The sequence below is a fragment of the Hypomesus transpacificus genome, chromosome 17 (genome assembly GCF_021917145.1).
Source record: "Hypomesus transpacificus isolate Combined female chromosome 17, fHypTra1, whole genome shotgun sequence".
Taxonomy (NCBI): Eukaryota; Metazoa; Chordata; class Actinopteri; order Osmeriformes; family Osmeridae; genus Hypomesus; species Hypomesus transpacificus.
In genome coordinates, this window is record NC_061076.1 from 5,596,337 (window position 1) to 5,611,226 (window position 14,890).

Consider the following 14,890-nt stretch of genomic DNA (forward strand, 5'->3'; position numbering starts at 1 on the left):
GTCGTAGTGAGGTCAGGAGATCGTGAGATCTGGCTTGGGATTAAGGCAGGGGTTCCAAAATAAAAAAAAATCTTTGTTTAACATTTTCCAATTCATCTGGGTCTTACAGAGATTGTCTACAGACTACTGCCAACTAGTCAGGCTTCATTTCTTTCTACCATGTAGAAATAAGTTACAATCACTTCAACCAAAGGCGGTGGCCTACTATGGACATGCCACACCCTCACTGCTTGTCAATAAGAATCTGTCTGAAGTCTCTCTGAGAGCCTAGGATGAGACTGGCTGTGAGCGTGACATGCAGGAATGTGCAGGCTGCTGTGTAAATCAGGAGGGGGAGGCCAGGCTATAAGAAACTGAGCTGTGGAGGGAGATGCTGAGTCTGAGATAATGATCACCGCACCGTCTGACGACCTGCACAACTGTTGACCTGCGGACACAAAAACAAGCCATTTCCAAATCTCCTGTCTGAACGAAAAAACCAATGGCGCCCCCCTAACCCAGTTTCACAAATTCAATATATTGTCAAATGATGCTGATTTGCTATTTGTGTTATCTGTTCTATGACTGGCCCCTGGGAGATTAAAAGCACTTCTTTTCAGATAGTAGCTCCATCCTGAATGACCATGAAACATTCAGCCAAGAGCTCTTTCAATAGTGTCTGTAGTGAGAGAGGATTAGTGCAACGTTACAGGTGATCTCATTCTGTAGTGGCTCTTTTATAAATGCAGGCCTGAAAAGAGGGATTGAAAGACCGACAAAGGCTAACATACAGTACATATTATGTCTACTTCCCGCTATTCTTCCTAAATGTCCAGAGCCCTGATGGGACTACAATAACGCTGTCAATATGATGTACAATATGTCACACCTGCTCGATGGTGCAAAAAGAATACAAAACAAGGGTGAATCTCTAATGCACTCTAATGCTTGCACCTTCTCTGCAAAGTCCTGAAAGACCTGTTACAGCACAGTTGGTTATATAGCCATTGTCCTCTAGTCTACATCAAAGCTCGCTCCCAAGTAAAGGACAAGTCAACAATCTGATGTGGACTCATGCAAAGAATCTTGTACTGAAGCCTGAAGTCTGTACAGGACGCTTGTCCTCAAGAAATAGTCCCTCAGATGTGGCCCATGTTCGTGTCGTGTGTGTGCAGGAGGCTCCTGGCATTCAGTTTCCTCAGCCTGCTGTGAATAGATTGGGCATTGTGACGGACGCACTCTCAGACCGCATCGGACCGGTCAAGTGAACCTTTGTGAGTCTCGGTTATTACATTTATGGCAAATGCACTCAAAAGAGCTGTTGAAATGTACTTGCGTTCCTTTTCATTCAGGCACCACTCCACTCGTGCAAAAAGGCAAGCGCTTTCATTTCTGCTTACGTAAAGGCCGAGTTACGTAAGGAGATCAACATCGCAGGAATACAGGGAGAAACAAGCCATGGTGCTAATTGACTGAGCAAACCATCTCCAATCAAAACGGGTGTCTGTTCGTGACTGATATCTACCGTGGTTCTAGAAAATAACGGGGTCAGAGGACAGCGTCCGCGTCATTGGACAGCGTGCATGCGTTTGTGAAGATACGGTGGGACAGCAGGGGTCATGTTCTGAGGCTGGCCTGAGATTCATCCCGCTGGGTCAGGCCTGACAAAGAGGCAGAGAAGCAGTAAAAGTGAGGCTTGTGTTTCATGTCATCGCGTATCCCCGCCTGAAACAGTATCTCTCCGACCACGAGCAGGGAGTACGGTTTCAGGAAAGACAATACAAAGTGGAACCTGTTAGGAATGCAGCCCTCAGGAAGACTGGAGCTTGATTATGCTGCACACACACACACACATAGGTTCCTACAGCTACAGAACAGCTACAGGAAGAAACATTCAGCAAGACATATTGCCTTCAGACAAGCAATCAGTCAAGAACAGAGAAATAACAGGCAACCACACAGTCTTATTGAAGAATAAAGCCTTTATTATATCTTCCCACAGTTCAAGTTTGTCAGTCTCACCCATCCAAGTGGTGGCTAATTGAGTGAATAAGTGAGAGGTAGAGCAAGTGTTCCATTCTCACTGTGACCAGCATGAGAGGCACCTGACACAGATGGAATGGCTCCAATGAAGAAGGCCGACAAGAAAACATTAAAATCCCAGCAGCTTCTTAGTAGCACTGCAATAGCTTTTTTTTCCCTTCTTATTCACACAATCATAAATACTCCTCATTATGGATTCACTGACATTGATACAAAAAAAAGAAAAAAAAGAAAAGAAAGACAGACAGACAAACAGAAGCACACTACAGTGTACACTGGATGTAGGCCATGCAAGTCACATGACAGGGCGGGAAGCGGGGTGGAACTATCGGTCAGGGGGCATCGACGCAATTACAGTTCAAAAAATTGTAAACCGGAATTGAAACTGAACTGACACAAACTCTGCAGTCGGTCACAGAGAATGAAGTCTGGCCACAGCCCTCCAGCAACCTGCTCACGGCCACCACGGGTTAAGGGTGTCAGTATCTTCCTCCTGGGCCAACAGGAAGGCACTGCATAGCCGGAGACGAAAGGAGGGGGGGGGGGGAAGGCCGGCGTGGAGCTCTACTGGATGTCCTACATACAGGCTGAGGATGTCCTCCGTTCAGGGGGGGGAGCTATCGGGGGGGAGACGGAGCCGCCGCAGCCTGAAGCAGGGCACTGAAACCTGAGAGATGGCAGCCGGCCGACGGCACATCAATCCAAAAACGGGAGGACAGGATTCAGCTGGCTGGGGGGGGGGGGGGGCATGTGGGTGTTTTGCTTTTCACACACTGCATTAAAAACGAGTACTATGTCAACCCTACTGAGCACACCCAGATTGCCACATCACTCCACAGTGCCAAGATACATACACACACACACAAAAAAAGAAAAAACGTCCAAAATACTATTTACATCTTAAACACATAAATTATTCCCTAACATACTGGATGTGTAAGGCGTGAAGCTTAGGCTTCCTTGCAAGTGTAAGTGCCTATTGAGAAAGACGATCATGTCACAGAGATTCCCCCTGCACTCAAGAGAAGTAAGCAAAGCTAAGAAAAGAAAAGAAAAAAATGCATGAACAGCAGCCCAAACAGTCCCGGAAAGAAAAACTGCGATAATAATAATAATAATTCAGAACAACAATCTTCAAAATGGCTCAGAGTGGACTGGGTCAAGCTGTGAGTTTCTATTGTTTACCCCATAACACCAACAGGTGATATGATGACAACAGTCCTATTTACACTATAGCCAGTCCCCAACAAATCAACTGGAAGTCAGAAAGGGGTGGGTACCTATGGGTGGGGGGGGGGGGTATTTGAAAGAGGGGGGAGGCCTGCAGGGGGGCGTCTACGAGAGCCATTCTCAAAGGTTAGATGACGACATTCCTCGGCCACAAAATACATGGTAAAGATTTCGAGGAATGACTTACAATGTCTGATCTTCCTTGGCATCTGACCTTCCCCCAGGTACACAGTGGTTTGTCTAAAGCCCCAAACCAACCCCCAGCTAGACTGCTGCGACCCTGTAAGTGAACTATCACCTTGGGGCGAGGGGGGAAAGAAAAGTCTGACTCTCGACATATGATGTAAGGCCACTCCCTTGCAAGTCAAACCGGTCGAAGATATGAAGTATAGAAAAGTGTATTTGCAAGTATATCTTTCATTGTACAGAATCATATACATTAATTAACTGATTTTCTGTTGTTGGTGTAACGCAAGAGTTTTCAAAGGAACAGTTTTTGGCAAGAAATGACCTGCCGACATTCTGTCCTCTCAGAAAACTCTTACAGTGAGGAGGAATTCTGCACAGTTCAGTCAGCCCACAGTAACAGGGGGGAGAGACGGGCAGCTTGTCGTGGTCCGGTTGCATGGACAATGTGCCCATCACTGTCTCACACCACCTCTGATGAACTGGGCTCAGGTTTCGGGACAAACACCTAGTTTGGTGTGTGTGTGTGTGTGTGTGTGTGTGTGTGTGTGTGTGTGTGTGCGCATCTGGTGTACAGGAATCTGAAGATGTTGCTGGTCGTTCCAGTGAGTTCTTAAAAAGAGGGTCGTCGTTGTTGTCAAACAGTTGTAGATGTCCCGCCTACCCGGTGGAGTTGTGTGTGGGGAGGGGGGGGCGAGGGTCAGTCAGCGAGGATGATCTTGACAAAACTGGCCACGTCTGTCTCTTTGGAGTCATGCAGGGTGAAGAAGGGATGTTTCTGTAGAAATGGTGCAAAGACACAAACATCACACGTCAACATATTTGGCATCATGGACCAATTATGTCTGGAAACTTGTTTGCTAGTGGTCATTGTTAGGTATTTTGTTTCATAGAGGTAGCACAAATGATGAATCATACATGTTCATTAAAATCAAGTAGGATTCTGCTATTAATCATTTCTGTACTTAATTTTAAATATCTGAACATTTTAAACCTACCATCAATTCTGTGTAGCCTGGTCTTTCATTAGGTTTCTTTCTTAAGCTGCAAAGAAAAAGAAGAATATTAAACCCAAAACAAACCAACAGCAAAACCTCACACAGTCCACGCATGTCTAGTTTGAATCAACTCTATTGCTCCACGTTAGAGCGAGTTGGTGTCTCCTCTCTGCAGTCAGGGAGTGTAGCACAATGACCCCTGGTGGCCAGCAGCAGTCATGCCAACAGGGCGGCAGGTCGAGCGCGAGGAGGCTTACCACAGGGAGCTGAAGTCTACAAACTCAGGAGAGAAGCGGCCGGCGGGCAGCTGAGGAGATGGCTCGTCCACCACCTGTTTGAGCTGCTGGAAAGGTGTGCCCCACGAGTCATATGGGAACTTCAGGATGGCCAGCTCAATCTGGGCCGAGACGGCAAGGGAGGTAAGCGGAGGGAAGGAGTGAGAAAGGAGGAGAAAAAACAAAAAAGGGAAAGCACAACTGCCGCCGGGGTGGTCGTCTCACCATTGTGATCCCGAGACTCCAGATGTCTGACTTGACACTGTAGCCTTTCTGGTTGAGGTCCGGGTTGATTCGCTCAGGCTGAAACACAACGACAAACGGCATCACTACGGGCGGAAAACAAAACAGGAAGTAGTCTGGCAACACTTCTAAACCCCCGGTGATAGACAGCAGGTAAACACAAATGTGATATTGCTACTATTCAGGTCTAAAATCCATAAAGACATGCTTTATTTGGGTCTCCTCATAGCTATGCTTGCTTACCGCCATGTAGGGCTTGCAGCCTGCATCCATGGTCTTGGCTACAGAATCGACCAGGTGTCCGCTGATGCCAAAGTCACACATCTTGACCTGGCCCTGTGTGTTGATCAGCACGTTGGAGGGCTTGACGTCTGCACAGGGGATATGTCAGCACGGTTACCACAGGGATTACGTTAGCACGAGCTCAGTGGGGAGTTTAGCTTCGGCAGACACAGAGCTTCAGTAGTGGGGGCGTGACATCCCCAGACACCGGTGTCTCCACTGGAACTCACCTCTGTGTATCACAGACAGAATGGTATGCAGATGCTCCAATGCCTTGACAATCTGGGGGGGGGGAGAAGAGATATTTACATGGATCCAGATGAAGAGACATTTCTAGAAGAGACACAGTCTGTGAAGACCAGTCTGTGTTTCCGATATGTAGGGACGAGTGCACGTGCGCCAAAAGCTGAGGAAGCAGCGCCCACTCACCGCGACAGTGATCTTGCCCAGAATGTCCTCCGGTATGGTCATGTTTTTCTCGATAACCTGTTTGTAAAACTTGTCCAGAGAAGTGTCCATCAGCTCCATACAGATCCACACATCGCCCTGGCAACACACACGTGGGAAACACCTCGATCAATGGTGAAATAACTCACACGCACACACATGTTGACCTCGGTTTTTAGGACACAGTGGGTTGGGTTAAGCAGGTCATTGGACAGGCAGCTACTGCAATATTTACTTTGACTATTTTATAAAAATGTTATAGATCCTGGGACTTATGACGCCTGAGAATAATGTCTGGTGTACCCGTGTGCAGTCTTAACATAAATGACAACGACGCTAAAATAACATGACAGGTCTAGGCCAAACGTTTTATTTTAAAGATTTAAGACAAAAGGAAACATGTGTAGACCCCTACCTCTCTGAAGAGAGCTCCGTAGAAGGTGACCGTGAAGAAGCAGTCCACAGTCCTCATGGAGATGTCCAGGTCCATCAACAGCCTCTTCTGCTCCAAGGTGTTGACTGTGGCACGGATCCTCTAGAGAACAAATATTCCCGACACAAACAAACAAATACATACACACACGTTTCAGATTCAGTCTAACTACATGCACCATAAGCCATGTCAATTAAAGAAATAATTTGGTTTACAGCATCACAAACACAAGGAATGACCCGGTAAATGTACTCATATATAGGCTACCCATCGCTGACACGCATGCTCGGAATGCGTCGAGGTAAGGGGAATGAAACGCGGTTGTTAAAACCCCCCAAATCCATGCCCGTCGTGGATCCCAAGAGGTCCATGCCAGCGAGAGAACCCGAAGAAGAACACACCCACCTTGACAGCCATGATGACCCCACTGGGAACATGCCTCATCTTGTCAACCACCCCGTACGCTCCCCTGCCCAGCTCGGCAATCTGCTCCAAGTCATCGGCCTTCACCACAAAGTTCTGGAGAGGGGGAAAGACAAAAGTCACGGTGTGCTGTGGATCCACAGCATCGAGAGGCATCCGGAGAATGTGACCCCGCCAATAGCTGGCCCGCCCCTCCCCTACCTTTTCTCCTATGGTGACACAGGCTTTGGAGTCCAGATCTCGCGGTGGTCTGAGGAGAGAAGGAAAGCACGGATGAAATGCAGGCGGACGGCTCGATGGCTGGATAGAGTGAGGGTGAGTGGGCGAGAGCCACGAGCCGAGGCTTCCTTACGCTGCTGCTGCAGGTGGAGGCTGCTCAAACACCTCCTTGGAGAGCTTGAGGCCTGGATTCTTCTTCTTCCCTGGGGGAGGACAAAGGCACACCTCAGGCTCTGTGCACGACACAACGCCCCCATTTTCCCGCTCCCATTTCCCCCAAGTCCCTTCGTTCCCGCGGATTTTGACGAGTGATATTTTGGGCTTCGTTTGTTCGACGGCGTGATGAGTCAGATGAGGACACACTGCGGTTGCCGTGTGAACACGTTCTACAAGCAACAATTGCGATCTTTCCCAAGCTTTTAGGGCACAGCTTCCCTACCTGCAGGACCTCGGAGACAGTGACCATCAGACACTTGTGTTTCAGTGGTTAAGCAACAGACATCACAGTCTCTGCATTGTCTTTTGACGGCTATTAAGAATGTAAGAGGACAAGATACAGGCAAGGACCTCAGGTATCCAAGAAGAGAAGAAACAGAAATGCCAGAACACTCTTCCACACTCAGTGCATTTGGTGGCACTGACTGCCAAAGGAAACTTTGGGTATCCAGTTTAACGTTTCACAAATGAAGAGAGACGGCACTTGTTTTACTTTACTCAGATTTTCCATGAACCACAATGAATGTGGATGCAATGTATTGTGAAGAGGGGGGAAAAAGGACACATCATTTGTAGTATTTTCTCTGTGCAAGCTAAAACAAAAGGCATCCACAACCTTCCTATGACCTAATGACAATTAAAAAGTCCTTGTTTTGACAAAATTAAGCGGGCAGTGGAAGCAAAAACAACAATGCACTTCGTTCCAGTCCCTGGGAAATGACATATTTAAATGGCCTATCTGGGCAGGAAGGTGTTAATGTAGCGTGGTGAATAAAAAATTAAAAAAAGACACATTGTACAACTCTGACCACCACAGCAGGCTCCACTTCAGAGGGAGGATCCAGGACAAGAACTGCCATCTTGGGCCTGATGGCACAGGAGGCCCTGGAAGCATGGGTGGATAGTGTGCTCTGTTCTGCTTCCCCTCTGAGGAGGAGTGTGTCGGGGGCACGGGCAGGTGTGCGCAGTGGCCCCTCAGCCGCCCTGCGTGCCTCTCTGTCTGACTTGACACATCCTCTCCCTACAGCTGTCAGACCCTTTGGGATGCATGATGTCATTCGGTCTCAGCTAGCTTGTCCGTTCCGGACTATCCAGAAACCTGAAACCTGTTAACTGCACTCGGCAACAGGGGTAAAAACCACGTCAAAATCCTTACCCTGAGGAATTGCTTGGTGACCTAGTCGGGTGTCGGTGTTTATTCAACCATGGTTAGAAGTAACATGTCAAGTCCATTATTTAGTATAACACTTGGTTTATACACCTCTTTTAATAATGACACCAATTTAGTGATCCCTCGGTCATGTGGTGTGTCACAAGACAGGTGATCCAGAGATATTATTCACCATTTTTCATTCACTTTTAGACAGGCCCACTGATAAGGATACCAGTAGAGGTGATAATATGAATCTGTATAAGAATATAGCTGCTGTGTATCCTTGGAAAGGAGAGGATCAAGGGATGAACAGCTGGATTGCAATTTGCAAATCACCAAGAAACACTGAAGCACTTGCTGGTTTACATACTTGCAGTGCCTTAGTAACTTTAAACGTGTCAACAAAATAACACTGATCAGCACAAGGCCAAAGATACAGCAGTCTAGAATAGTTGATGGCAACAAGTAAATATGGCAACAAGTGATAGCTAGAAACAAAACCTTTTTGTTTCAGTAAAACAGAGCTGAAAGCCAAATCCATAGCGTCAGCATGGAACAAGTGCCGTGTAGCATAAATCCATAATAGGCAAACTGCTTGCAAACTGAACTGTCAACAAAGAACGTCTGCACGAATAGTCACTGACGGTGCAAGTCAAAACATGTAGCTATGGGTGGGCCAAGGCCTTTGGCAGACTGAAACACAACGAGTGCAGTGCAAAGCTGGTGTTCCGGGCCTCTCTCAACAATGTGTTTTCAAGACCATGGTAACGCTAGTATGATTGTGTAATAGCACGCGGTGAACCTGCAATGTAAATTGACATCATCAAGCCCTCTAGCCTATATCTGACGTAGTAGGAGAACCTTGATTTTCCATCAGGTGTGTTGTATTCAACGCTGTCTAATGGTACAACATTACACAACAGAAAGCACGAGATCAACTGTCCACTTTGTCTAACTATGCAAGTATTAATTTAAATATGGAAATTAACGTATCATAAAAAATAAAATAAAAAGAGTAATTAAACTACTAAATAGGCAGACGCAACTTACAAGACGTTTAGACTCTAAATTTAGACAGGCCAATCAGAAAGACCCAACAGATTCAATGAGTCATGTTTTCCCATGCCAGGGCAGGGGACCGAAAAAGTGAGCCAACCTCCGTGTCGTTCCATTGTGTGTGGTTCTAAAATAGGACCCTCTTAGTTCCAAGTCCGAAGGGGCGACATAAATCAGTAGCAGCTAGGTTAGTTAGCCAATTCCACACCGGCGCTGTTAGCTGGTAGACAGCTAAATACAGCAGGATGAAGCTGTCTGGCTGCGTACGTCTCATCCACATGAAAGCAGATAGTTAGCTAGAGATAGCTAACGTTAGCTGGTTAGCAAATGTTTAAGCGCCTAAACACTACTAGGTTATAGTTGGCGTCAGATGCTAACCTTACTCATAAAATCTGGCCTGGTTTAGACGAGGCTAGCACAAACATTCCCAGAGCAATGTCTTCCAGGTACCACAGTGCAACTTCTGCTTACCGCACACCAACTTTGCACTGGGTCATAGGGGTGGCTATATAACTTAGCTAAGCAGGAAACTCATTCGAACCGTGCTTCGACAAAGCCCCACCTCAATGCTGAGCACGAATGCAAGCATGTTGCATATATGTAGCCAATCCACTAGCCATTACGATTCAAAACATGCAAAAGTCTTACCTCCTTTAGAAAGAGACATTTCCCCGTTGATGATGAGGGGGAGGGGAGGCACAAAGACTTTTGCCTTTTTTACTCCCTCCCTCCCTGCATCCACCCGCTCAGGATCTGCGGTGGTTTGCTGTGCAACCAGCAACGATGAAAGACTATAAAAATCTTAATGCAGTTCTCGTGCTTTTGTACCCTTTCTGCAGGACTTGGAAACTAAAAACATAAACACCGAATGCACGACTTTATATACGTATTAATAGCGTAATTTGCTTGAGTAAAACGTTGAACTCGATGTGGCCAAAGTCTGACAGCTGAAGACTCCCTAACGTTCTTGCGTAGAAATGGATTTCCGGTCCTATGTTGTGGAATTGTGGGATATGTCGTTTCATTCTGATAATTTTTTGTTTGTGTAATTTGTATATCATGCCATGGCATACTATTGTATGTGTAATCTTTAAGGTCTAGATATTATTGTCTTTGTTCATAATCGTCTTATTATTTACATTAATTAATATTATTATTATTAGTAGTAGCATTATTATCCGTATTATTATCATTGATTTATTATGATTACTATTCCTAACTTCTGAGTTAGGAATATATTTAATTGGAGTTTCATGGTAGTTCATAGAAAATAATGACAAAATAATAATTAAATACCAGTGTTAATAAATGTTGAACCAACAAGAACTAATCACGCTGAAAATAGATGTGTACCTCTTAAATTAAGGTAAATTGACCAAAAACAGACTTAGTAAATTATTTATATTTATTCAGAGGAGAAAGAACAAAAAACATAATGTGAGCACTACAAACAAGATGATCACTTAGAGATTAGCTGTCAACACGTTTTACCAAACTGGTTGCCAAGAGAACTCTATATTAGAATAGTTGTCTAACTGATTATGGCTGCATTTGGGGGGTTAACAAATGTGTCACATAGATACTACCTACATATCGAGATACTACCTTATCTATCTATCTATTGGTGGTTAGTGAATGAGTATGACCTCACTTTCTTTTCAGGATTGTGGTAGCACCAGTAAAGTACAAATAATGAAATTAAACTTAGATTAAAATTCAAAGCAAACAAGTAATTCATTTAGCTAAGCATCTTTACAGGTAAAGTTCTATATCCTAACAAAACAATAGTCTTAGCAACACCTGACAATCAAGGTACAATTCATTAGCATTCAGCAGCCTAACAAACAAATACAGTACAGAACTGTACTAGCATGCCAAAAACACACTGAATATGAAACTGTTCAGTTACACCTTTTCTATTAGCTGTAGGTTTTGGAAGACAAAATGGAATATTGCAAAATATTGTGTTGAACTGCCTTAAAACACAAACTAATAAACAGAAGTTGTGATATGAGTTAGCCTTTTTGGAACAGTGATCCATGTGTGTGAGATTCGGTGGGCTGGGGTTTGGCAGTGGGCTCTCAGCAAGAAAAATGGTGACTGAGGCATGAGGAATGACTTCCTGTCCTCATTTTCTGGCAACGATGAGGCTATGGTAGAGAGGCTTCACCACAATGTGCAGGTAGAGGGAGCTGTCAATGAGGTACTCTGAGGCCCGGCGCTGCAAGTCAGCATCCGCCAGGAAATCCCCAGCTTCTTCGGTGCTCTGGTGAAAGTTATAGACGTGACGAACCACCACTTTGCTTTGCTGCCTTGCCATGACGATCACCGTCTTCTGGAAGCTCACGCCGGCAAAGTCCGGACTGGATGTGGCGGGGGTGACGATGATGCGTGGGCGACCTCCATCCGTGCGTGTGGGTTGCATTGAGCCGATCTCGGAGTAGGAGGATCTAACGCTGAGAGGAAACCAGCGAGGGGAAAACAAGGCATTCCAGGTCACTCTCTTACTAGCATCACTGCCGCTGGGGCCCAGCTGAGTTTGGAAGCTGAAGCTGCGGTCATCTCGCGTGGGGTTGTTGATGACCCAGGGCGAGCCCCAGGACGAGGACAGGTAGTTTCGGGGCGTGAAGATGCTGCAGTTGACGTCAAAGTACTTGGCCAGCTGGATAGGAGAGGCGGAGTGGAATTGGAAGGCCAGGTAGAGCAGGTCCCGTATGGTCTCGTAATATTTCAGCATGAGCGGAGACTGCTTCTGCAGGCGGAAGAGGTGCTGCGGAGGGATCATCCCGTAACGCACCGCCCTCAGGGCGCTCTCCACCGTCAGGCCGGCCGGCTGGTTCTGACCAATCCAGGCCTCCAGGGCCTCATAGAGCTCCAGCTCACTCTGCAGAATGAGGTCGGAGCGCTGCAGCAGGGACAAGAGGAGGTCATCGCTGATGGAGCCCCACTCCCCACTCTGCAGCACGGAGGACAGGTTCCAGGAGAGGTACTGCAGACAGCTGTCCCTCAGGGCCATGTCCCCAATTTGCATGGCATACTGGTACCAGCCAACTACGTGGCCTGTGGGGGACTCACTGGACAGATGCTGGTTCATGTATTGTGTCAGACCCTGTTGCAAACCCAAAATGCGGTACTTGCTGGCAAGCTTATGCAGGGGAATGGCCTGGTCCAGCCTTACAGAGATGTCACCACAGTAGAGGTATCTGAGAACAAAACAAGCGATCGATTAGTCATCTAATGCCAATCCTCTTCAACACAGAGGCCTGTGTGTGTATGTCTAAAACGTTCACCGGTTGTCGTTTAAAAAACATTCCACTAGATGGGGCCCTTGTTCATGTCAAAGGGCAGAAACGCTGCGGGGAACTAATTGTTGTTGTTGTGTCAGTGAGAGCAGTATGTTTTTTGTAATTAATACATTAATTATCCCTCAACATCTCAACAATGAACGTCATCGAGCTTTGAACAAAACAATGCCACTGGATGTCATTTACACTGTTATGTTCTCAAAGAGATTTTCCCTCTTCTATCATTCCCCATCCCATACCGTTAACAGTCTGGCTTGTTTACCTGATGAACTTGTCGAAGACCGCAGCACAGTCGGGGGCCTCCCTCAGCACCAGGGTGCTGCTGTTGCGGCTCAGGAGCAGCTCCTCAAAGATCTCGCTCTGCAGGGACAGCACCAGGGTGTGGGCCTGGATCACCTTCACCTCGTCCGTGTTGATGGTCTGCACCCTGAGGGACACGTCGCTAGCGTTTCCCTGGGCCAGCAGGGCCTCCAAACGCTGCACCAGGGTCATTGAGTGGTTTAACACCATGGCACCATTCTCCAGCGCCACCTCCTGCTTTAGAGCAGCTGTGGGGTGTGTGTGTGTGTGTGTGGAGGGGGGGGGGATAGGGTGATTAGGGGAAGAAGACAGAGCCTTTCTTCATTTTGTGTCAATTGTTCTTTACTCCAGGACTTGGAGTTTGACACAACATGGTATTCAACTATCCTGTTCTGTGGATATTTTCATGTATTTCAATGGAACCATAGTTATATCTTGTATATGTTATTTGTGTAACTGTCCCAAATATACAAATTACTTTGCTGATTCTAAATATCCATATGAGCCTCTTGACTCTCTTCTGGACTCTAGTTTATCAGTTATGAGGCTGCTTTTTTGACCCCTTTCCATTATCGCTCATTAACACACTGTGTAGTTCAGCAGGCAGTAACCCAACTGCTAATCTTTACCAGTTGCGCGGTTACGGTCAGTCTAGTGCACAGAACACAGCAAGCACTAGAGAATGAAACGGTATGTCAGGGGGCGTAATTACACTCTAAATTAAAAACACTCATCTCTGAAACTGATGAAGACTACAAAGGTTTAATTCCCTGATTAAGTGCAGATGACACCATTGATTCAGTTATTGATATGATTTGTTTCAGTCAAAAGCTTTTGGGGCTAACAAGCCAGGTGGCTGACTCACAAGCCAGTGAGTTTGCAGCCGTCATACAGATGGCTCTTTCTACAGGGTCCTCTTGAGCTTCAGCACAAGTGTCACCCACTGTAAGATGGCATGAAAGACTCAGCCTGACACACTGCTGCTACTGAATCTTCATCCCTCGCCTTCCACAGCAGCTGCCAGAGCTTGTTACTGCCGAGCTTAATGAGACCCAGGTGGAGGACCCCTCCTGGCTCCCTCCCTGGGCAGCCTGCTGGTCCTCCTCGCACCACTGGGATCACACGTCTTCACTTCAAAGTAGCCCTTGCTCACATCATTGGACCTCCTCCAATCGGGACCAGCTGAGCTCGCGCCCCACTGACACCCCCACTTTGTTCCATGTCGCCCATTTTCCGTCATTCTCAATTCGAAGTCATCCAGTAGGAATTTGATTCATGTACCTGTTTTGTAATTGCCGAGCATAATCATAAGTACAGGGTTTCCATTTGAGAATAAACAGGATTTCTATTAGTACTGTATGTCATTCCTCATGTCAGACTTTCAGGTCCCTGCATTGAGACAGACAGAGCCCTTGTTTGGTTATAAATAAAGCAACAGGAACTGTCTCATCTACTTAAACTCAGTGCGTTCGTTTCATCTCAGAGGGACTGAATCCACTAAATAAAACATTCCCCCCCGTCCTTCCACCGCCCACCTCACCCGTCATCTATTTAGAGCTCAGAGGAAGAAAACTTCTGTTGAGGCTCGGTAGCATCATTGGGTCTGGTTTACTGGAATCTCAGACTGTAGCTTATCCCCTCTCCATGCTAGCAGCACCCATGTATCTGATAACAGGCAGGGAGAGCCAAACCAGAAAGGACAGCAGTGCTAAACTAATGCCCAGACACTGCCTTAGGGCTGGCTGGATGAGAGCAACCATCACATGCCGTGCCCTACAGCCTGGGGGAAAAGCAGACCCTGACCCCGAAACAAGTCTTTTCTTCAATACATAATACAAGATAAAAGAAGAGCACATTGAAAGAGATTAGTGATGAAAACAGGACTAGCAGACCAGACCTAGATGCCATAAGGCAACCTTACCTCCTTTAACTGTGATAGTGTGGAAGCACAACCCCACAAACAGGGTGGTCAGATAGACCCGGGAAGGGATTCCTTCGTTAAGAGAGCGTGCCATATCTGGTCATCTATTCCTGCACCCTCGTCCGTTCCTTCGTCAGTGGTTTGCTCTGCCTCTCTCCGGTCTTCTCCTTGGGTGCCGTGT

General features: G+C 46.6%; 2 protein-coding genes across 3 annotated transcripts; both read right to left on the reverse strand.

The window, feature by feature from the left end:
* Window positions 1-1,943: 1,943 nt before the first annotated feature.
* On the reverse strand, window positions 1,944-10,155 carry LOC124479766 (dual specificity mitogen-activated protein kinase kinase 6-like). 2 transcript variants are annotated; one of them, XM_047038659.1, is made up of 12 exons: window positions 9,832-10,155; window positions 6,892-6,961; window positions 6,741-6,789; window positions 6,522-6,635; window positions 6,099-6,218; window positions 5,666-5,782; window positions 5,467-5,518; window positions 5,198-5,325; window positions 4,937-5,014; window positions 4,694-4,833; window positions 4,437-4,482; window positions 1,944-4,216 (listed from the first exon to the last, which is right to left on the reverse strand). In XM_047038659.1, exons 1-12 carry the CDS (start codon window positions 9,848-9,850, stop codon window positions 4,139-4,141), a joined length of 1,011 nt encoding a protein of 336 aa, XP_046894615.1. In that variant the 5' UTR covers window positions 9,851-10,155; the 3' UTR covers window positions 1,944-4,138. The 2 variants fall into 2 exon arrangements, with proteins under 2 accessions (XP_046894615.1, XP_046894617.1); XM_047038661.1 differs by lacking the exon at window positions 9,832-10,155 and adding an exon at window positions 9,567-9,669.
* A 672-nt stretch (window positions 10,156-10,827) lies between these two features.
* On the reverse strand, window positions 10,828-14,890 carry btbd17b (BTB (POZ) domain containing 17b). The gene is made up of 3 exons (XM_047038662.1): window positions 14,710-14,890; window positions 12,751-13,036; window positions 10,828-12,386 (listed from the first exon to the last, which is right to left on the reverse strand). Exons 1-3 carry the CDS (start codon window positions 14,801-14,803, stop codon window positions 11,312-11,314), a joined length of 1,455 nt encoding a protein of 484 aa, XP_046894618.1. The 5' UTR covers window positions 14,804-14,890; the 3' UTR covers window positions 10,828-11,311.